Source organism: Elephantulus edwardii, unplaced genomic scaffold (genome assembly GCF_000299155.1).
Source record: "Elephantulus edwardii isolate Elephantulus edwardi_28Jun2011 unplaced genomic scaffold, EleEdw1.0 scaffold00074, whole genome shotgun sequence".
NCBI lineage: Eukaryota > Metazoa > Chordata > Mammalia > Macroscelidea > Macroscelididae > Elephantulus > Elephantulus edwardii.
Window position 1 is genome coordinate 827,048 of NW_006399824.1, and position 23,729 is coordinate 850,776.

General features: G+C 47.0%; 2 protein-coding genes across 2 annotated transcripts in view; one reads left to right on the forward strand and one right to left on the reverse strand.

The window, feature by feature from the left end:
• Nucleotides 1–1,404: 1,404 nt before the first annotated feature.
• On the forward strand, nucleotides 1,405–21,018 carry PSAP (prosaposin). The gene is made up of 14 exons (XM_006888968.1): nucleotides 1,405–1,533; nucleotides 5,124–5,198; nucleotides 5,711–5,839; nucleotides 8,551–8,751; nucleotides 9,406–9,549; nucleotides 10,467–10,523; nucleotides 12,519–12,527; nucleotides 14,200–14,331; nucleotides 14,939–15,034; nucleotides 18,559–18,745; nucleotides 18,838–18,995; nucleotides 19,325–19,405; nucleotides 19,755–19,862; nucleotides 20,983–21,018. The coding sequence occupies exons 2-14, from the start codon at nucleotides 5,175–5,177 to the stop codon at nucleotides 21,016–21,018; spliced, it is 1,362 nt and encodes a 453-aa protein (XP_006889030.1). The 5' UTR covers nucleotides 1,405–1,533; nucleotides 5,124–5,174.
• Nucleotides 21,019–23,025: 2,007 nt separating this feature from the next.
• Nucleotides 23,026–23,729, reverse strand: part of CDH23 (cadherin-related 23) — a 523,436-nt gene continuing 522,732 nt past the window's right edge. Inside the window, exon 68 of the mRNA XM_006889037.1 lies at nucleotides 23,026–23,352. Within this exon, the coding sequence (XP_006889099.1) occupies nucleotides 23,026–23,352 (327 nt within the window). The remainder of the gene's footprint in view (nucleotides 23,353–23,729) is intronic.

Genomic DNA, 23,729 nt, shown 5'->3' on the forward strand with positions numbered 1-23,729 from the left:
GTTTTCAGAGGCATTTAAGCCTGTGGGAGGAAATTTCCTGTCCTTCTCCCATGAAGCAGCTGGTAGATTTGAACCACGTGCTTTCGGGATTGCAACACAGCTTCTTCCCCCTAGGCCACCATTGCCTCCTAATTTAAGATTAGGAGTTAAAATTAAAAAAATCTTATAATGCAGCCATTCATTACACTGCTTTACTTTATTGGATTATCCTCAGACCTTTTAAACTTCTTAATGTGGATTGAAGTATGGAGAGCAGTTGCTTTTTCCCAGTCAGCATGGATTTTAGTATTATAAGTGATAGTAAGTATTTGTCAGTGTTCTGTTTGACCTCTATTGAATTAGTTTCCTAAAAGAGTTTTTCCTATAAGAGTTCTTTGATGAAAAGGGATTTTGTTTGGTACTGTTATTTAAACACGCCATACTGAGAACCACCTTGTAATAAATACTGTATCTCCTACTACAGTTTAGGACTTTTAAAACCTTTTTTGTTAAGCTAATTTAAGTTTTTGAATATGAAACCTTCTATTATTTCTTTTACTCCAAGTTGAACCTCTCATCTTTACCTTTTCCAAATCATTTTCTGTGTGAATTATTTCTGCCTGAGTCCTGTTCGCATTACCACCATCTGTGAAACTCCACGTAATTCTGCATGGCCACATGGTCACCTTGTGAGCAGTTTAAATACAGTATACTTTTCTTATTGTAATCTTGTTTATGTGTGAAGGTGCTTTCTGCAGTAGAACTAGATGTTTTAGAGTGCTCCTCAGCTTAAAATCTCTTGAAGTGTGAATCATTGGCTCATCTGATAATGAGATGAATCTTTGAGTGGTTTTGATACAGATGTTTTAACGGCCTATTTTTTACTTAGAGACATTGAAATCTCTGTAGTTTACTGTAGTTCTTACTGAAATTTCTCTGTAGTTCACTGTAGTTCCTGAAATTTCTTACCACTTTGTGGAAGCTCTTAGCGGTTATAAAGATTTAAAGGCATGCTATACCCTCATACTGTTTAGTTTGAGTTGAGAGTGTCTCAGGTAAGGAAGTCCCTTCTACTCCTCTGCCTTGCATGAAAATAGCTTCCTGACTGGAATAGAGGGTCTCCAGGTGACTGAGTTGTTTTCCTGAAATGCTAGGGCTAACCCTTAATCCATAGTGCATATGGTTAATCTGCTCTGCTTTTAACTGAAAGATTAGACATTTGTGTTTCCCCAGAGGTGTCTTGGGGTAAAGGCCTGGCAAATTCACTTAGAACAAAGTCAGTCATTGAAAATCTTAGGGAGCACAGTCCTAGCCTGACATGACTTGAAGCAGCTGGGTAGCCCTTACTCTGGCGTAAAGGAGTGAAGTGGATCAGTTTGTTGAAGAGCAAATAACCTCATCACACTGCTTTTCCTTCCAGCTTTGGGCAGCCCTGTTGTTGGCCTAAAAGAATGCACCCGAGGCTCCGCAGTGTGGTGCCAGGACTTGAAAACAGCCGTGGACTGTGGGGCCGTGAAGCACTGTCTGCAGAATGTCTGGAACAAGCCAACAGTGGTGAGTCCTCAGCTCAGAGCCCCCATGTTTCCCTTTGACTGCACTTGACAGCTTTGTGGCAGAGGAAACCTGCTGCCATTCCCATGCACTTTCTCTCACCTCATTTGTTTACTCATCTCAATGACCCTGAGAAGGAGGCAGGACATGGCTGAGTTTGTACTCGATTTATCACCAAAGAAGTGGAAGCTCTTGGTGGCAGAGGTAATGAGTTCCTACCACACCTTCCAGGGAACTCTGGGACTTTAGTGGTAAGGAATTGCATTGTGCTGCCTTCACAAGAGGTCCATGGTTTGACTCCACCAACTGCTTCTAAGGGGGAAGATTGGCAGTCTCTTTCCATGTGATTTATTGCCTCTGAAAAACTGCTGGAGGGTCCACCATGGGTCAGTTCAGACTAGAATGCATACAACACCCACCAGTACCACACCTTCCAGGCACAAAACTTCTCCACCCTGGATAAGGGATGCTGAGGTTTGTAGACCCATTCCTAGTGCTGACGGGGATTCTCCTCCATCCCTTGTTTATGCTGAGATTATGTTAAGTAGTTATACATTTTATGAGTTTTTGATTTTTAGTCTCTCCCCTCCCCAATCTTTTCTTCTTTGTCTCCAGGAAGTTCATTGATCGAGACTGTAGAGTTTGGTAGTTGTTGTTTTAAAATCTTTATTTCTAGCTTGTAGCCAAACCAGGAAAGATATTACTGATGACTTTCATTATCTTCAGGCTGTTAAATACAAAACATTAATATGGGTTGAGGCAAATGATAGTTCATTGGTAAAGTTCTTGCCTTCCATGTTATAGATCTGGGTTGATTCCTGGTGAGTGCAGTTCAAGCAGTCACCACCACCATTTGTCAGAGGAAGCTAGTGTGTTAACTACGAAGGTAAACAGATTTCAGCAGCGGTTCTAGACCAACATTAGGAAAACTGGACTGGTGATCTACTTCCAGAAATCAGCTAGTGAAAACCATGCTGTCTACAGCCGATCATGAGGTTGGCACAGACCGGGGCAGTAGTGTTTTATTCCGAGAGATTGAGGGATGTTCACTGAAGGCCCAGGGTGACTTGATGGCTGCTAACGGCAGTGATTTAATGCAGGTGTGTTATCAACCCTCCTGTGATAGTTGCCATAGAGCTGATTTTGACAAACATTCACTTCATTTGACAATAGAACCGCCCCACAGGCTTTCTCACCTGTGATCTTTATGGGAGAAAGCTCCCCCGTCTGTCTCTAAGGTGACAATAACCTAGTGCACATTCTTCGTCAGTCCTGAGCCCTCTCGGGAGCTGCCCGCGTTTTGTCGACAGCAACCCTCAAATGCAGATGCTGTTCCTGGCTCTCCGCGGGACATGCCATTTAACCCCTTGAGCAGCTTGTGGTGCAGACTGTGTTTGGAGAAGAGGAGATTGGGATCTAAGTTGTTAGAAGCCACTAGGATACCTTCAGTAAGACAAGACTACACACTTAACACTTACTTGATGAATACTACTTTATAGCAAAAAAATTTCTGAAATCATTAACCGGATAACAGTTGTCAAATGACTTTCAGTTTTGCTTTCCAATTTGCTTTGCTTCCTGATCTTGTTTTTACTACTACTTCCTCTTTCCAGGTTTAACATGTGTCAAGTCAGAAGTGTAGATCTTATGATTTGATGGTATTGAGCCTTTCTTAATGTAGTGTTATCCACAGTAATATCAGCCTGACTAGGGCCAAAGGTTCAAATTGATTTCTCTAAGTGTCGCCATGATCCTGGACGCCTTTAAACTTGTTCAGACACAGTAGTTTTTTGTCCCTGGGTTGAAAGACATTTGACATCAAGCAGGTGTATTTCTGCCCAAGAGTGTATTTTTGCCTAATAACTGGGAGAACCAACTAGAATTTCCATAGTTTCTGGGTCCTCTGGAGGAGCCCTGGTGGTGTCGTGGATTTTGTGCTGGGCTGCTAACTGAAAGTTCGGCAGTTCACCTCTACTAGCTACGCCATAAAAGAAAGATGGGGCAGTCCCCTGTTAAGATTTGTAGCCTTGGAAACCTGATGGAGGTTTGCTAGAATTGACTGGCCAGCAGTGATCGCTTGTATGTTGTGGGGTGAGAGGGGTGCATTCTCTCGGAAGCCCTGATGTCCAGGTTTATCAGGAGGCTGATAGCGTAAGGACGTCTTAACCTGAATATGGCCTGTCTGAGAAGATAAGAGTGTAGGTCAGTGGTGCCACCAGGTGAACTCATCAGCACCAGCGACACTTGGGGTTCATCCCAAGGTCCACAGCTGGGTGCTCTTGATGCTGAGCCATTCATCTTTCAGAGCTCCGCTTTCCTCAGGATTTTTTTGTGTGGATTAAATAAAAAATTTGATCTGTGCCACCTAATTGTTTTTTAGGTATTATTTATAGTTATTGCACATGAATTATTTTCAAGGTTCTGAATCTAAAAGAAGGGACATTTAATCTAAAGTCTGAAAGTGTGTACATTACAGCGAGACAGATAAAGAGACAGTGAGAACCCACAAGGCTGTAATGTAAGTTTATTGAATATTCCTAAAACTTATGTCTATCCAGAACCTCTGAAAATGATTTTTCAAAATGTAATTTTTAGATAAGATAAAATTCAGATTGAATTATGCGGGGTTAGGCTGCTCTTTGAATCCAGTGACATTTTCTTATTAAAACAGGAGCAGTCACACACAGACTCAGGGGAAATAAGGCCGGGTGAAGACAAAGGAGGGTGTTAGAGTGACACAGCTGTGAACCAAAGAATGCTGAGGATTCCTGGAACCCTCTGGCTTTGCTCAGCTCACACCCTGAATTTAGACAGCTAGTCTCCTAAATTATGAGAGAGGCTTTAGGCCATGAAATTTGTGGTCATTTATTATCCCTAGCAAACTTACAAGGGGACACTGCTGGGCTAGTGGGTAGAGAGCTGCCTTGTCAACCCAGACAGTTTGAAGTTACCAGCAGCTCCAAGGGAGAAAGATGAGCAGTCTCCTCCTATGCAGCCAGTGTACAGCCTCCAAAAACCTACTGACGGGTCAACACTGAGTTGGTTCCAAGTTGACAGCATTGTCAATTTGAGAGGAAACTTAAGAGAGTTATATGTTAGGAAAGTCTGAACTTAAAATATTGACTAGGTCTGCAACTTACTGGCCACTTATTTAATAATTAGATGACTCTCTCATTGGACTGTGGGTTCCAGGAGGGTAGTGAGCACACAGTTCACCGTTGTACTGACAGTATCTTAGGAGTACCTGCCTTGTGACAGATGTCTAATACATAGTTGCAGGAGCTCTGTTGTACCACCTGCTCTTGAGAGTAAATCCCTGAGAGCTGGAGGGTACAAAGGGAAGATGCCTATTCTACAGAAGCTTAGTATTCTGGGCAGCCTCACGCAATCCTTCCTCCTGGACGCCCCTTGCTCCTCTAGACTTAGGAACTGTTTCTGTGCACACCACACGCACCCTTGTAGAACATGATTGTGATCATCTCTCACTAGTTAGGTAAAATACAAAAAGGGCCAAGAAGGTTAATTTCATCCATGTGCAGCATGAATTTTGTTGTGTCCTTACAAATAACCTCTCCTTTGTGATTTTCCATTAGAAATCCCTTCCTTGTGACATATGCAAGGATGTCATCATTGAAGCTGGCAACATGTTGAAGGACAATGGCACTGAGGTGAGCTGCAGTGGGGTGACAGGTGCCTGCATGGCTTCATAAAGGGCTGTGAATTAGGTGCTAAAGCGGCGTGGATAGGAGCTGGTTCTTCCATCTGGGCAGGTAGTGATGCTATAGTCTTGGGGACCCACACACTGTTCCTGACAGCATGTGTGAAAACCACTCTTCACTCTGAGCTTTGCATAAACAGACGCAGGCAGTTTGCTGTCTTATGTGAATGCCCAGGGTTAGTTGGGATTTTTTTATTGTATGCCATTAATGTTTATATCCCTGCACGTGATTCTCCGTGCCTGTGAGACTTCAGATCAAAAGATCTTTCTTTTTTATTTTCATGTTTTCTTTGACCAGTTGGTAGCATAGAGTTTTAATGCCAGCCATTAGCCCTCTTCCTGCAGGACTGGCAGGTTTTCATCCTTAAATTTCTGGGAGTCAGAGAGAACCACTTGTTCTCAGTACATTGGCAGGAAAGCAGCTCACTTCTGTTCTTAACCTCACCTCGTGTCATCTTGCAGGAGAAGATCCTTGAAAACTTGGAGAGGACCTGCGACTGGCTTCCTCATTCCTCCAACCTGTCTGCTGTCTGCAAGCAGATAGTCCAGTCCTACTTGCCCGTCATCCTGGACATGATCAAAGGAGAGACGGTATGTCGGCAGGAGAGCAGGTGCTTTCCTTAAGGCGTTCCTGGGCCCCAAGGGAAGCGTTGGACCACACTAGAAAGCCCATTCATTGAGTCTGGTTTCCTCAATAGTGGTTTGCTTTGCTTCTGATTCTTTGAGGGCCCTGGCCCAGCAGAACGCTCTCCTGGAGTCTTCAGTGAAAATCAACTCTTTTCAGGGCAAGAGGGCCGGCAGGTGATTTTTACCCAGAGTAATAAGCTTTTCTAGGCTTGGCAAGGTGCAGTAAGTGGGAACTTGGGGAATTTCTGAAGGCATGTAAACTTCCAGGTGCCAATTTAATAGTTCATGTCAGATCCTTAACTGCCCCTTTGACTACACAATTAAGTTTCTTTTCTGTTAATTTATCCTAAATAATTTAAAGAGTATATTTGTGGAGCTCTGGTGGCGTAGTGGCAAGAAGCTGCACTGCAATCCCAGAGGTGCACGGTTCAAATCAACCAGATGCTCTGCTAGAGAAGGAGGGACAATCCCCTCCTGTACCAGTCAGATCCAATTTGACTGTACACGCACAAAAAATAATAAAAATAAATTTTAAAAAAAAAAGTGTATTTGTAAGCTCCGGTATAAGGATGTTCATCTTTTGCTCACCTATCTATTGGCCACAGTCCATGTTTGAATAATGAACAAGAAATTAACTTTGTGGAATCAGGAAACACAAGATCCTTAGAAGAAAAAGATGCTTGAAAATCCAAGACTGCATGATCTAGTGGGCCAGAGTGTCATGCAGTGAGGCTGAGCTGTGGTGAGGTCTCCTCATGCAAGGCCCTCTGGGCCGCACTTAGGTGTGGTAACAAGCCCTTCAGAGTTCTTGAGGGGAACAAGGTGGGCAATTCTTCGGGCTGGATGGTCAGCAAATGAGGGAAGATCCTCAGTGAGCTACATTGACGCGGTGACTGCAGCAGTGGGCCCAAGTGTGTCAGATAGTAGCACAGGACAGAACAGTGTTCAGAGCTGTTGTTCATCGGGTAGCTGTGAGTCCTCCTTGACTCCCGGCACCTAACAATGACAGTAGCAAGCTAAGGAGCCCTGTGGTGTGGTGCATCATGTGCTAGTCTGCTGCCCAAAAGGTTGGTGGATTGACTCCACCAGACACTTTGAACGGAAGGAGTGAGAGTTCTCCCAGAATGATTTACAGCCTTGAGAGTATCCAGGAAGGTTGGCATGAGTCACAGTTAACTAGAAGATGGTAAGTTACAGGGGAAAATGGTAGAACAGTCAGGATGTTATTGTACATAAGAGAGATGTGATTGAATTAGTGGCATGGGCTTGTGCACATTCTGCATGGCAAGGGAAAATATACTGAATTTGCTGGTGGGGAAGGGGTGCATTGAAGAGGGGAGAGTTAAACAGATAATGAGATTGGGAAAAGAAATAACAGGCAAGGAGTGCTGTGTTGACTGTGTGCCTTACCATTGTCAGTTGAGTCAGGAGCCATCTGCATATGGAAGGTCTTTCAAACTGGTGGATTGCAGAAACTGCTCAGGATCTTTAGCTGTGAGAGAGATGCAAATCCAAACAATAGCAAAGGTCAATAAAGAGAGCAAACCACAAATGCTGGAGACGGTGTGGAGGGGCTGGGACCCTCCTGCGCTGCTTGTGGGAAGGTAAAATGATGCTGCCACTATGGAAAACAGTTCGCACTTCTGTAGAAAGTTGGGACTACAAATAACATTTGATCCAGCAGTCCCACTACTTGGTATATATTCTAAAGACGTGAAGGCTGTGACACCTGATGTTGTTATTGTTAAGTGAGGGTCTTCTTTTGCTTTGCTGACCCTCCACCTTCCCAAGCATGATGTCCCTTTTCCTAACAACTTTTCCAAAATATGTGAGACAGAGCTTCCCCATCCTTGCCTCTAAGGAACACTCTGGCTGCACCTCCTCTAGACATTTCTGTTTGTTCTTCTGGCAGTCCTTGAGATAGCCAACACTAAACTCAAAACACTAAAACTCAAAGGCATCGATTCTTGTCATCATTACTCATACAGATATATATACACCCATATTTACTGTAGCATAGTTTACAATCGCCCAGAGATGGAAACAATCCCAGTGTCCATTAGTGGGCACATGGTTAAAGAAACCGGTGTATTTACACAGTGGAGTACTGTCTCTCACTGGAACATTATCAAGAATTCAGGAAGCCCTGCACATGGATTAATCTAGAACAGATTTTGCTGTATGACCTAACTCAGCCACAAAGGGACAATTATGTAGAAAACTACTTTACAAAAAGCAAAGGAAAGGTTTACACGCAGATAGAATCATTTTTAGTTGTTTTCCAGAGATGGAAAGGGAGCAAGAGGGGAGTAAAAATGAATAGATAGTAAGGGGTTTAGCAGACATTGTAATGAAGTAATTATGTTCTAAAACCAAGTATGTATGAATTATTTAAAAGACTATGATTTGTAAACTTGCACCCAGATAATATAAAACAGATGGACTGCATGACTTATCTGGAGAGAAAGAAAGAACTGTGAATACCCACCAGACAGGCATACGAGAAGGCGAACCTGTCTGAGGGGGATATTTTTAGTGCTTTTTAGGTATTTTGAACTTGGACAAAAATGTTTTATGTTTCTTTTTGAGATTTAAGAGATGAGTAAAGGGACTGGGTACTGCTTGTGTTTTCTTCTGGAGAGACGGTTTTCAGCTGGCCTTCGCTCTTCCCTCAGAGTCGACCTGAAGAGGTGTGCTCTGCCCTCAAACTCTGCCAGTCTCTTCAGAAGCACCTTGCCGAGCTGAATCACCAGAAACAGCTTGAGTCCAATAAGATCCCGGAACTGGACATGTCCCAGGTGGTGGCTCCCTTCATGGCCAACATCCCTCTTCTCCTGTACCCTCAGGAGGGATCCCAGAGCAAGTCCCAGCCAAAGGTAAGGCCACAGGTCAGCCCACTGAGGCCCTGCTTTAGGCGAGGTCAGAGAGACTACGACGGGGCAGTGAGGCCTGGCTCTAGTGTGCCTGCTTCTTTAGCTCGCGTCCTACCCTGCCTTGGCCCTTGCAGATACATGCGTCAGACTTTAGAGCTCATCAAGGCTGCAGACTCCTAAGATGATGATTTTACCCTCTTCCTTCTTAGTGCCCCTCCAAATACTCCCAAATGCACTTCTGCTCTTGAATTGATTCCAACTCATAGTAACCCCTGTCCTGTGAAATCGTACTCAAAACAGAAATATTAAACCTGTTAATAATTTAAAACCAAACCCATTGCTGTTGGCTCCATCCTGATTTATAGGAGCCCTAAAGGACGAGCGTGTCACCGCACTCCAGGGTTCCATGTTTGTGAGAGCTGCCTGCCTCGTCTTTCTCTTGCAGAGAGGCTTGTGGGTTAGAGCTGCTGGGTAACCTGTTGGTTTGCTGTCAAGTGCTCGGCCCGCTGCTCCACCAGGGCTTCTTAAAAACACGTTAGGAGCTGGCTTTGTAACTTAGTTCTAGGATTGTGGATATGTAAGGAAGTGATATGAGGGGACTTGACCTCCTCGTAGTCTGTGGGAGTCTGCAGTGTTTATCCCCTAACCTCTGCTCAGGCTGAAGGGAGTGTCTGTGAGGACTGCGTTCAGATGGTTACTGACCTCCAGACAGCTGTGAGGACCAACACCTCCTTCGTCGAGTCCTTCGTGGAGCACATCAAGGAGGAGTGTGACCGCCTGGGACCCGGCATGTCTGACATGGTGAGACCCACTGTCCTCTTCGCGCCCCAAGGCCATCGGGAGTAAATCCGCAAAATTCAGGAGCCCGTCACTTTTTGGAGTGCTATTTGAACTTCTGACCTAACTGAGGTTCTTTTCTCAAAAAGTAGCCAGAACGTAAAATTCTTTGTTGGGTAATTGAATCTGATTAGGCAATATTTTGTGGACAAAATCATTGAAGAAAACCACCCTTTAATCTTAATGAAGATTTTTCTTTTTTTTTTTTTATAAAAAGCCCCAGTTATCATGTATATTAGAACTCCAGAGACCCTTTGTAAACTTGTTTTTACGACTGACTTGTATATGATTCACACTCATCATTTTATGTTGGAAGGGTACTTTCTTAACCATAGGAGCCTGGCAGCCAGTTTGCAGGAGGTTCCTCTGGGAACTTAGTATCTTAGCAAATGTTAGTCTTCCAGGCTCCAAAACGCTTTGTTAGCACCTTAGGGGTTTTAGTTTTGGAGAGACTGTTCCATTAACTGTGTTTGTGAGATTGATGTGAAAAGCGGAGATGTCCAGTTGAGTACTGGACACTCGGAACCCTCTGCTAGACTGGAATGTGGGGAAGGACTCAATCCAGATCAGGATTATGTAATCGTTTTGAGCAGTAGTTCCTAAACACCCATTGTATAGCCACATTTCCTGTTGCTATTACTCAGTAGTTTGGGGGACAAGCTTGGCCATACAGTAGGGAGATTGGAGGACACACTCAGAACACATCTTTCACATGTATTTTCCTGCAAGTCACAGAATAACCAGATTGTTGCTAGAGCTTGCTCTGGGTAGATAGTTATCTAATCCTAGTCTAAAATAGTAACTGTTACTAGTGGAAATTTGTGTTTTGTTATGTGTGCTGTTTCAGCAAGCTGTTTAACATCTTTATTCTCTCACTCCAGTGCAAGAACTATATCAACCAGTATTCTGAAATTGCTGTCCAGATGATGATGCATATGGTAGGTGGCAGGGCCCCTTGTCAGCTTTATTTGTGGTCTGTGAATTTTTTTCTTTTTCCAGAAGTTTTGAAAGTCATACGGTTTAGTTCCCCTTCTTACCACTGTTGATGAGCGGCCCCCAGCCTCCCTTGTGTTCTCTGTGCCTGGCCCTTGCCACAGGAAAGGCTAACACAGGGACCCCCAACCCTGTGGGGCTGTGCATACGTGAGCTGGCCATTGGATTTTTGGGATCTGCCTCTAAAACCCTTGGACCTGCAGGACCATTTTGCTCGGTAGCAAAGCTGAGTTCTGGAGGAGCATACTGCCCCTAGAGCTGGCCCTGTGCACTGCAGCGTTTGTTAGCTGTAGTTGCTGCTTGAGCCTGTAAACCTTGCGCTTACTTGTGATGCATCTGGGTGGGGTACGGGGTGGGTTGGGGTTTCCTTGGTGGGCAGAGAATGTATTGGTCACGCTCCTTGCTTGTAGGCTAGCCAGCCCTATGCAGAAAACTGTTGTAGAGAGCATGGCATTCTGAAGACGTCTGTGCGTCAGGATGCGGTCCGTCCCTGCTTCCTTATGTCGATGTCACGGATCCTGATGATGACCCACTTTTGTCCTAAGCCGTGTGGCTTCTCTGGGTACAATCACATGTGACCAGAGGTCCTTAAAAGTCACAAGAATTCCAGTTGCATTCAGGACCAGACCTTCAGTCCTTGAGCTTGTTCTCTGTCTAGCCTGGGGGTCTGGACATACTTTAAAGTTTTCTGGAGCCCAGCTATGCTCATTTCGCACAGTCGAGTGATTGCTACAGGGCCATTACGGCCCATAAAACCTAAAATAGTTACCAAAAATGTTAACGACCCTGTTCTGACCACTGAAATAATCCCTTTAGGCACAAGAGAATGTGGGATTATTATTATTCACACCCTTTGGAACAGAGTATGTTCAGAAATTGAAAGGTTGCTTAAAAGATGTGCTAAAAAAACGAGTCTTTGATACAGCTTGATCAGGTTAAATGTGAACCTAAAGCTATTTTTCAAATCAGAAAAATTATGCTATATAGAAATCTTGGAAAAATTTGGGTAATATTTCCCAAAGCAGATATAATTTGGGATTTTTTTAAATTTATTTTATTATTTTTTGTGTGTACTGTCAAATCTGATCTGACTGGTACAGGAGGAGATTGTCCCTCCTTTTCCAGCAGAGTACCTTGTGGATTCGAACCGCATACCTCTGGGATTGCAGTGCAGCTTTTTGCCACTAGGCCACCAGAGCTCCCAATTTGGGATTTTTAAAAAAACTTCATTGGAGTCATATTGCTGATACTACTTCATACTTCATAGTTGAATTTCATGACCTCCCTGCCCCAGTATATTACTCATTAGCGATTGATGAACTCTTTTTTTAAGTGGCTGCATAATATTCCATGGTATGGTGGGAACATAATTCGTGTAGCTGATGCTTAGGTTATTTGCCTCTGGGATAGGAGATATGGGCCTCCTTATAGCCAAATGGAGATGCCCAGGTCTGGGTTTTCCCATGAAGATAGGTAATTGAGAGAGGCTGAGTCACAGGGAAACCTAATTAGGCTGTTGAGCAAGCTGTTAGACCCTCTCCTTCCTGACTAGTATTGGCCCCCCTGGGTTGGATTGCCATGGGGCCTGGGGCAGTGGGTGTATCTAACATGATTGTGACACTTGCTCCTTGTTTGGGCAGCTCTGTGTCTCCTGTTCTGCTGTCCTGTGGGGAAGGCCTTGCAGGGGTAGGGGGTCAGGTCTCTGAGGATGGGGGCCCCTTTCTAGCATGGTGTTTCTGGGAAAGGGGTCTGCTGCCCCGTGTTCCAAGTATGACACCCTCGTGTCCACAGAGTGGGAACAGGTAGGTCACACTGCTCTGTCACATCCCTATCCCTAGGTAACTGCTTGATTGTTATTTTAATTTTAATTTTTCTTAACTGTTGTGTCCTTTGCTTTCTCTTATTTTCACCTCCGATTTCCTGTTTTTTGTTCTCAACAGCAGGATCAGGTATGTGCTGGGGAATTGGTGTGTGGTAGAGAGCGTTCTGCTGCGTGTCTTAGTTGTTTGGCTCATCTTGCTTTTGTCTGGCGAGATCAGCTCTGGCAGATACAAGGACTGATGAGGAAAGGCAGGGCTCCTCCCTCAGCACTCATAGGCCGCTGGGAGTGTCTGCAGCACTTCCCTGGGGTCCAGAACTCGAGGTGTTGGGGTCCCTTCTCCTCCAGGGGACGATTGAGTAACAAAGCCCACAGAGCTTAGTGCTCTGCTCAGAGTTCCCAGGCAGCACTCGCCTGTGGAAGGGGAACCAGGGGTGGCACTGGAGGGGAGCCTCGACTTCCCTGAGGGGCCCAGTGCCAGTGAACACCTTGTGTCTGTCACAATGAGTGAGCCTTGCATGCCCTTAGCCTGTTCTTAGAAATGCTTTTGCTGCATGAGCAAATTATTGACAGACAATAAGCAGACCATTCCGCTGTCTGTTGGATCCAGAGAGTTGGAAACATTCTCTTGATTGTAGCTTTTGCCCCTTTGGGTGATGGTATGATCTGTGGGATCAGGATCCATTCCAGACCCATAATAACCAGGCCAGCAGTTCATGACATCGAATGGGGCCCCCCAGACCCTGCTTCCTCCTCCAGCTTCTGAATGCCTGACGGAGCCACAGGGCCAGCTCTCTCATCCCAGGGCTTTCAGAGCATTCCCATCCATCTCTAGGTTAGAGTTCTAATGGGAGAGAACTGTGGGTAAAACAATTGAACGTTTTTTACTGATCCTGAAATTGAGCTTGCACCCTTCCTGAATCTTGGTGTCTTTTTTCCTAAAACATTTGCTCTAACTTCCACCCTACTCTCTTTGTTTCCTGTCATCCTTTAGACACACATCAAAGGGTTACTTGGGACAGACCTTATAGACGCACTAATCTTGTATAATTTTTCTGGGTGTTAAAGGGATCCACAGCTATGACCTAACTCGTGATTTCGCGGACCTTATTTTTAGCAGTCAGCTTTCCAGGGCTCAGGGCTTTAGTGGTGGGAGGCAAATGCCTGGATCAAGGCTGGTTGCTTTTGGTTTGTAAAGTAGGTAAACTTCTCTCTGGGCCATCATCACAGTATGATGGCCAGCATGTTTTCCAAGCTATCTGGTTCATAGATTTGGTGCTGGATGGTGAAACAGGATCAACCTCACGACCTTGTAGATTGAAGCAATTTACCAATTGGGGAGAAATGGGATTTTCTATAATATATCTTTTTGACTGTGAACATTGAATGTGGTATTCAAAGGCCATCATGTTCCCTTAATGCATTACTGAAATATCCTGCCTTTGAAATTGAAATTCTGTTACTTTATGGGGATAGCTTCTTTCCTACTGAGAAGGAGCCGGCTAACCTGGAAAGCAGGTTCTTGAACAGACTAGATGTCTTTGAAGATCCTGCAGTTAGTTGCCTGTTGCAAGTGTCGAGGACTTCTGTTTCCCTAAGTGCCCGCTCTGGAGCAGCGGGGACTGTTCTGTTTCTGCCCCTGCCGCCACGTTAACTAGCATATGCACGGTCCCTCTAAAGTTAACATAGATTCTTTGTCTGTGTGGTGGGCTGTGGGTCTGAGTCCCCAACCTCTATAGAGAGGGGAGTGAAGGGGAGGTGGGGAGTGGGCCTGCTTCTGAGAGCTTATGTGCTTTCTGCAGCAACCCAAGGAGATCTGTGGGCTGGCTGGATTCTGTGACGAGAGCAAAGCGGTCCCGATGCAGTCGCTGATTCCTGCCAAGGTGGCCCCGGAGAACGTCATCCCTGCCCTGGAACTGGTGGAGCCCATTAAGGTACCAGCTGTGTCCTTCGGCCCATGTGGTCCTTATTCCAGCCACTTGCTGGGGTGACACACCCAAGTTCTTGCATGTCTGGTTTCGTGTCTGGCCCCTAAAAGTAGTTGAGTTTGAGACTGTCCGTGGCTGTGGGACATTCTGTTCATGGTGCTGGAAAAGCAACCCCAGTTTTTTGGGAAACCCAAAGCAGACTTTAAAAAAACTGGGTTTAAAATTCTTTTAAAAAGTATTGGAATCCTTTCCTTTATTCCCATCCTCTCACCACTGCTGTTTCAGAGTAAACCTTGAATGACCATAATTGAACAGAGCACCTGTGGACCATTTTTAGGGCATGACTTCTATCTCCTGTGTAGGACTTTGTGGTTTTAAGGGAGCAGGGGTGGTTGTAGTGGTGGTAGGGGATTTGGTACGGTATGGGTGTCCTGCCATATAAAACATGCTCAGGGAGTTGAATTGGCTCTTGTGAGGAAGCCACAGGTAATTTTGAATGCAGTGAGGCCTTGGTGTTGCCCTAACCTGCGCCAAGCCTCTGTGTCCCTTCTCAGGGAAGTAGGAGCCAGGGTTTGAGGTCTGGACTATCATGTGTTCTTGTTCTCTTCAACAGAAGGATCTGGCCCCAGCCAAAGCAGAATTATACTGTGAAGTGTGTGAGTACGTGGTGAAGGAGGTGGTGAAGCTTGTCGACAACAATAGAACTGAGGTGTGTAGGCAGCACTGCCCCCCCTCACAGGGCCACCGACCTGTCCTTGAGCCAGAATGTCCTAGTGGGAGGATCTAATGATGTGTTTGGCCCTTGCTCTTGTCAGTCAACTCCCTAGGAATGTGCACAGCTCTCCCTAACTTTATATGTTTTTTTGTGTAACTTTGCACACATTAGAATCTCATCTGACAGTCTGCACACAGCTCAACAATTTGTATATAAACAACAGTTTTCATTACACTGATCCCAATGTGTCAGTATGTTCTCTATTGTGTTCAGTTTATTCCCTCCACTACTTTTCTCATTTTTGTTTTTTGCAATTAGTTGAACTGAATCAAGTAATAATAAATTTTGGCCTCTAATTGACAATTTTTAAGTAGGGTGCTGATCTTCCAGGTGACGTGTTCCCCTCTCCTGTTTGACTGAGGGGGCAGGCTGGGTCCAGGCTGAGCTAGTGTGGTAGGGGATGGTGTCCTAGTCCATAAGCTTGGGGTGACATTGCGTTTTTTTGTAGACCTCTTTCAGTCTCTTGTAGGTAAGAACCAGCTTATTCTTGGTAGTTTCTGTTTTGTTCATTTTTTTCTCTGATCTTTGTTACTGTGTTGTTCTGGTAGCTCTTTGAACATCCTTCTGCCTTCCTGCTCTTAGTTCACGTTGTCGGTCTGGTGGTTCCTCTCTGTTCCTTTTGGGGCCTGCATTTGCTGTGTCCCAGGTTTGGTATGTTTGAGTCTAGACATTTTAAAATTTCACTTTTAAACTTTTCAATTCTTTAAAATTGTAATTGGAATGAAAATTTACAGAGCAGGTTTATTTTTTCACTTCAGTCATTCCTTCACATTTTATGACATTAATCACAATGTAATTCAACCTTCCTCAGTTCACCCTAGTAATTCTCATTTCTGTGAGTCCTTCTGCCCTCCTCCCACTTCTGCCTACGTGGATTTTTCCTCTTTCCCACTGTCCTCCAGTCCAGCCTGACTCATAGCAATCCTCTATCAGATTCCTCAGGCTGTTAACCATCTTGTTTCAATTTGTTGAGACTTGTTTTTATGTCTTAGCATATAATCTATTCTGAAAAATGATCTGTGTGATCTGGACAAGAATGTGTTTTCTCATGTTAGATGAAGTATTCTCTACATGCCCACTGGGTCCATTAAGCCAACAGATCCAGCAGACGTCTATGGTTTCATTTAAGTTCTCCATGTCCTTAGAAAGGAAGCAAACCCATTGCCATTGGGTTGATTCCAACTTACAGTGACCCCATAGAACATAGTAGAAATGACTCAGCTGGTTAGTAGCCTGCTGTGTAACCCATTGCACCACCACGGCTCCCTGCTTCTCTTTGTGCTCATATAGACATGGGATTTGTTTAATGCTTTGCCTTTCCATTCACAGCACTTACTAGTGAGTAATACATGGTGGTGGCACATTCTTAAAGCTGCTCTTGGGAGTATGTTTGATTTAGCACTCATTTCTGAATGACGGCTTCGCTGGTCAGAGAACTCTTGATAGTCTTTTTGTTTGGCTGTTGGTTTGTTGTGTTTGGGGTTTTTTCCCTTTCGGGGTTTTATGTGTGTCACTTCATTGTCTTCTGGCGTCTTCAGTTACTGGGGTGGGAGTGGAGGAGGAATCTGCACTGATTATTAGGAAATCCTCTTGTGTTATAATTGTTTTTTCCTTGCTGCTTCCAGAATCCTTTCCTTGTCTTTGATTTTCAAGAATAGTGTTGTTAGGATATTTGGTATAGACTTGATGTTTTTCTTTCTGCTTTAGTTGGGCTTTGATTTATGACATTTCCTGTATGTAGCTTGGTTGTCTGTTCAGATCTAAGAAGTTCTGATTATTTCGTGGAAAATTGGTCACTGAGTTGTAGTCGATTTGACAGCACATAACAACAACATGCTTTGATTGTTGTCATGCTATTTTGAGATTCTAATCATTATAATATTCAACTTCTTACTTGAATCTCAGTTTTAAGAGTTTGTTCATTTTTTTTGTTGTTGTTCTTTTGTTCTCGTGAGGCTTCATTGATCACTTACTTTGTCATGCTTCCACATGGCTGACTACTAGGCACATACTTCCCTTGCTGCTTCATGTTCAGCTGTAGTCATTTGTTCGCTAGTTCCCATTCTCCTCTCCCCTTTAGTGTTTTCAACTCCCCACTCAGTCTCTCATTTTTCCTTACTGGTCTCAGTTTGTGTTTAGTGTGAGTTTTGCTTTCTTTAAAAGATTGAACATTTAGCGCCATAGTCAGTTTTGATTATTTGTTTACACTGTCTTGTACTCCATAGGAGAAATTTCCTCCCCTTGTTTTACCTTTGAGTGGTCTGTCTTTTGTGATTTTATTATCTTTTGTTGAATTTAGGCCATTCTGTTTTCTTTGTGTTTTTGCCTTAAATTTCATGTTCTTTCTTGATTTTGCGGGAGAACTTTTCTGGGTGGTCATCCTAGTGGTGCTGGGCCCAGACATCTGGCTGCCAGTCCAGAAGCTGAGGTCTGCACCTACATGCTGCTCTTGGGGCCCCCAGATGTGGCAGCCTGTATCCACAAAGGTGTTCCTCCCTGGGGACCCCAAGTGCGGCTCCACACCACCCACAGTTCTCTGCGCAGAGTTGTCTGCGCAGAGGCTGAGAGCTTGGTTGCCTCTCCTGAGGGCCACTAGAGGGCACACTTACCCTACGGTTTTATCCAGTATTGATTCAGGAGTTCTGGAATTCTCTATGCATGCATGCATGCATGGGAGGGGAAGTTAGTGGATCTTGAACTTGACGTAAACCATGAAGATCCACTTTCCTGTGATGAAGGTTGGAGGCTTTCTATGTTTCTTCCCAGTGAATACCCTGGCACAGGCTTTCCCATGGTGCCCCTCTGTGATGGTTTCCATCTTTGTTTGAAGCATTCCCCTTACCCTGATGCCCTTGCTGTGTCTCCTGCTCCTAGTGCCTGCCCTGCATGGATCTCAGTGGATTCATGCGCGTTCTTGCCATGCCAGGGTCTCCTGTCACCCCCTCTGAGTTGCATGGCCCATGAATTCCCACAGCAGAGCTCTGTTATCACCTTCAGAAAATCAGGCTGCAGCTCCCGCATGGGCTTCTGGTGTGTGTTCCTTGTTTGGGGTATTAGCCATTGAGCGAGCACTCCTGCTGTTAGCAGTGAGGTTTGCTAGCCTCTCTGCCAGTGCGCCCTCCTCCCCTCCTGCTGCTGGGCTCACCCCAACCCTCCAGCTGCTCTTAGGAGTTCTGAGATTGCCGTCTGTGCTTGGTTTAGCCATTATTGTTGGAGAAGTAGGGGGGAGTCTCACTCCCCGGTCTTGCTCCCCCTCCCTTTTCCTCACCTGTGGGCCCTGGGCTGGTCAGAGCAGGCCATTCCGCACTGCTCTGTGGCTCCCCTCTATGAGGAAGGAACTAAGCCTCTCTGTTATTGTCTAGCTTCCAAATTAGTGTTTTCCAGTAAGAACTGGAAGAAAATATGTCCAACTCTTGCTCAGCTCCAAGCTTCTCACGTGAACATTTCTTCACTCCCAGGAACAAATCATCCACGCTCTGGAAAAAGTGTGCTCCAAACTGCCCACCTCCATGTCTGAAGAGTGCCAGGAACTGGTAGATACCTACGGCAGCTCCATCCTGTCCCTCCTCCTGGAGGAGGCCAGCCCTGAGCTGGTGTGCAGCATGCTCCACCTCTGCTCTGTCCAGGGGCTGCCGGCGTTGACAGGTGAGCCCCACGGGGCAGGTGCACAGAGGGGACTGGGGGGAGGCCAACCCGGGAAGGCCTTGCCGCCACTGAGCCTGCATCTCCTCCTGCAGTACAAATGACTGAGCTGAACAATGGTGGCTTCTGTGAGGTGTGCAAGAAGCTGGTTAACTACTTGGATCAAAACCTGGAGAAGAACAGCACAAAGCAGGAGATCCTAGCTGCTTTCGAGAAAGGCTGCAGCTTCCTGCCTGAGCCTTATCAGAAGCAGGTATTCCAGGCCTGACCTCTGAACAGCTTGGCACTTGCAGAGACTGGGAGAGCCCCTGATGGTAGGCTGATAGAAGGGTTGATGGGATGCCAGCTGTTTCTCTGCCACTGAGGTGATCTCTTGATTCAAGTGGAGCCACTGGGTGGAAATAACATGCGAGCTAGTGAGGCCTTACAGACAAGAGACGTTGCAGCTGGGAGAGAGATCCAGGACTCACTAGACTCGAGGGCCTTGGAATTCGAGGCTGTCCAGTGCCCTCTGAGCCCATTGTGCCCCACTCTGCTGGGGCATGCTACACCTGAGCCCTTGTCCCTGCTTTCTTTCAACAGTGTGATGAGTTTGTGACTCAGTACGAGCCCGTGCTGATCGAGGTCCTGGTCGAGGTGATGGACCCTTCCTTCGTGTGCTTGGTAAGCATTGCGGTTGTGCCTTTGAGCGGTGTGCCTGCGCTGCACTGCACACGCCCTGGGGCTGTCCTTGGCCCTGGCAGAGGGGAGAAAGAGGAGGCCCAGGGCAAGAGTAGGCGTGTTCATGTTCACTCACTCAGGTCAGCACTCATGCTGACCGTACTCCTAGTTTGAGGGGATCGGAGCTGGGAGGCAGGCAGGAAGAATGCAGGGGCACTCAGCCTGTTGCTTTACTTAGAGCCCTGGTGTGTTTCTAAAGTGCAGGAGCCTTGAATTTACCTCTGCTTTTAGAAGTTTTGAAAAGGATCAGTTGGGCAAGTCCAACTATTCTTTTTTCCTTTTCACTATACAGAAAGTGGGTGCCTGTCCCTCAGGCCATAAGCGTCTCTTGGGAACAGAAAAGTGTGTTTGGGGCCCAGGCTACTGGTGCCAGAACATGGAGACAGCGTCCCAGTGCAACGTAAGTCACCCAGCTGTGCCACAAACTGCCTGCGTGCAAGGCTGTCCTGCATCCCGGTCCTGCCCTCTGACGCTCTCTGATGCTCTGCCTCCTGTTCCTGCCTGTAGCTGTAACGGGAGCCTTGGTGATCAGTTCTTGGCTTCACCTCTCTGTAGATGAGAAAGCTGAGCCAAGGGAAGGGAATAGCTTAGTCATGGCCGCCCAGCCAAGGAGCAGCAAATACAGGGTTGACTGCTCTCCTGGTTTGGGGGACTCCGGAGATGTCTACTTCCTGCTTCATGGCCTTATGACAGGGTTAGATTCGCATGAGGTCACTCTCAGGGATTGCTAAAGGCCTGTTGGACCCACTGCCTGCACTCCTGCATAAGTCCTTTTGCTTTTTTGGGTACGTTTGCTCTGCCTAGAGCCTGCCTAGGTTCTTCATCCTGTGGTCACCCAGTGTTCTCTTCGCATGGCCAGCGCTGGCCCAGTGGGGCGCCTTGCACCTGTCTCCTAGGCAGCTGCTGTTCTGGGTGGAGAGGTTTGCACAGGTCCTTCTTGCTTAATGTTTCTGTGTGCAACTTTCTCTTCTTCACTGAGGCTCTTTGTCACCCCTGGGGGCTGTGTGTACTCAGGGAAGGTTGCATCATTGGCCTCTGTCTTGGGCCCCTGCAGAGAGAAGCAGAGAGACCACACCCTCGCCATGACCAGCTCTTTTCTGCAGCCGGGTCCCAGCCACCAGCACCTGACCCCATCTTCAGTGTAGTTGGGGGAGGGATGTGCTGCGGTCAGTGTGTCCATGGCACCACTCTGCAAGGCCTGGCTAGTTTGTGCCTCTGTCATGGAGCGAAGTTGCTCTGTAGGCCAGCCCACTGTTAGTGGGGTGCTGTACCCCGACAAAAGGGTGGATCCTAGTCTCACCCACATGGGTGATCCTCTATAAAACATGTAAGGGCTTTGAATGTGTTCATGGAGGTGCTCACAGGCCTCGACACCTTGGTGACATGTTCACAGGTTTGGAATGAGATGCTCTCTCAGAGCTCCTTGTGTCATGTGGGCGACCCTACACTGGCACTGTCTGATCCTGATGACCAGGGAGCGAGTCACCTGAAGACTAACACCTGCTCCCTCTTTCCTCCAGGCTGTGGAACACTGCAAGCGTCATGTGTGGAACTAGAAGCTATGGTCCATCCTGGAAACACCGCAGCATCTTTTACTACTTGTGTAGCTGGGGGGATGAACGCACACATCTGTTGATTTTGTTATAAAAATAGTCGCCCCCCCATCCCTGTTTAAGTCCTTTGTTGTAACATTGCTGTCATTGTGGGAGGTGCCCGCCCCCACTGACACAGCACTGGAGTGTCCCTTTTCTCTCTGCTAGCCCATGACTTAACTGTGTGTGCCCCAGGCGTCTGTCAGCCTGTCCTTGCATGGTGGCTCCCTGAAGGAAGAAGAGGATGAGAGGCACTTAGTGTTTCCTGGCACCTGGCCACGCACCCTATTTGGACCTAAGGTCTTGTTCGGAGCCTGGACAGGTGGTAGGACTCTGGTGTGCTTGGGTTTTCTTATTCTTCCCCCCACGCTAAGGAGGGGCTCCTGGGGCAGCTGGCTGCTGTGGAAATACACAAGACAGGCAGTTATATGTGAAAGTGCAAGCGCAGAATTAAGCAGGCGCCTTCTACACTCATCGTCCTGCTGGACTGGCAGAGGGTTGGAGAAAAGCCGCTGGGAGCTCGGGGGAAGTAGGTTGGGCCAAGGGTTTTGCTGTCCCATTGGTGTCTCTTGTGTCTTTATCTTGTGATACCTTGCTTTGGGGGTTCTGTGGGTTGGTTGGGAGGGAGGAAACTGCCTGAATGCCACCTGCTTGCTCAGTGTGGCAGTTCCTAGGGCCTGGGTTCTGTGTGTGACAGTGGTGCCACCTCATGCCTCCTGCTCGTCTGCCTGCTGTCAGGGTCCTCTGCCGCTTTGGGCAACCTTGCCTCATTCACTCGTAGATGCTTTTAGACTTCCTTTCGCGAATATTCTTAAATGGAGAGTTCCTCAGCCTCTGGCTTCCTGGTACGGGTTACAGGCCAGGGACTCTACTGGGGTGGGAATGGGTGACTCTAGGACCCTGCATAGCCCCTGTCCTGTCTGGCCTAGTGGCGGCCCACTCTGGTTGCCAGGCAGTAGCAAGCAAAGCCCGGAAGATGTGCTGTTACTAGACTGTGGACTTAATGAATTTTTTTGTTCCGTTTGCACTAAAGTTTCTGTGATTTAACAATAAAGGTCTTCAACCAGACCTGAGTCTTAAGTGTTTTTGGGATGCCTCAGCCAGAAGAGTTTGGTATCTCACTAGCTTTGTGTCAGTGGCCCCTTTAGTGCAAAGGATGAGGACCAATAAAAAGAACTGTGAGACCCCCGCTCCAGGCCAGGTCCCTGTTCCCTTTACCCCTCCCCCAGGCCAGCCACACAAGAGTTAACCAGAGCCAGAGTGTATTGCAGGTTCCTTGGGAGTTGCTCTTTTTAAACAGACCATTCCAAAATCTCATTGAGTACCAGTTAAAACAAAATGAAGGGGAAATTAAAAAGGAATGAACACTCAACATTCAAAACCCAAGGGAACATCAGTCATTTCTCTTCAGAAGCTGGATGTGGTGGGGAAGCCGATGAGATGGGGAGAATGTGCTGCTGTTTGTGACTTTGACCTTGTCTGTGCAGAGGCAAGGGCTAATCCCAGCCGCCACCTGGATGTCCATTGGGCTACAGAAGAGATGGCAGTGCGACTTGAGCTGAAGTCCAGATGCTGGGCAGGGCTTCTGGCGTGCGGCCTCCCCCAGCTCCTGCTGTGTGGGGGAGGGGACAGGACATGCCGGCTAGGGGTGGAGTGGGGCGGGAACAGGGCCTGCTCCGCTTCGTGACCCAAGCTGGTCATCAAGACTCCTGGACCCCCAGTGACCCTCCTTACGTCGTCCTTAGACACTTAGCATTTTGGTTTTTGTTTTTTCTTAAAAAAATAACAAATTTTATGAAGGTAGAGATCAGATGCTGAATGAGCGTCTGGTAAAAGTGAAATCTCTCAGCGCCAGGAGAGCCACCAAGGTCGTCCAGCTCGCAGAGGCGTCCAGACCCACTGGCTCTGCCTTGTGTGGCTGGAGGACCAACGCTGACCCACAGTGGGGTGTCCACGGCAGCAGCCCCTCCGTCACAGCTCCGTGATTTCCAGGGGACTCTCCATGATCACATCGCGGAGCTTGTGCAGCGGCGTGGATTTGGCGGACTCTGTGCGGGCATTGCGTTCAAAGGCACTGGCCTCGGCGGCTGTCAGCGTCTCCAGCGAGCGGCCTAGGCCTTTCTGGTCGTCCTCGGGCAGGCTGTTGAGGTCGGTGGCCAGCAGCGTGCCAGTGCTGCCATGCATCACGTGGATCCCGTCGGGGCCCTTGAACTCCATGGGTGGCTTGTGGCGGAAGCGCAGGCTGCCCTGGCCAGGGCTGCACTCCCCAGGCTCCTCCTCCAGCTCTGTCTGGATCAGCTGCAAGAGGCCACGGACCACCCCCCAAGCCTCAGGGACCCCACACTGCTCAGGCCATGCCAAGGTCCATGGCCCCAGAAAGTCACTGCAGATGGTGACTGTGCCCCAGAGCAGCTGGCTGGTGTTACTGATAGGTCTGTGTGTGTTAACCCTCACAGCCTGAGTGAGGGGGTCAGGTGATGCTGGAGGAGGAGTTTGCAGTGTGGGGGCTGGCAGTATTCTTTGGAGAACTGACCCCTCCTGTGGGTGTTCAGTGGCAGTGAATCACACAAGAGACTGCCCATCAGTCTCCCACAAAGCAGCTGGTGGATTTGAACCCTGTGCTTTTGAATTGGCAGCACAGCTTCTAATCACTAGACACCAGAGCTCCTATTAGG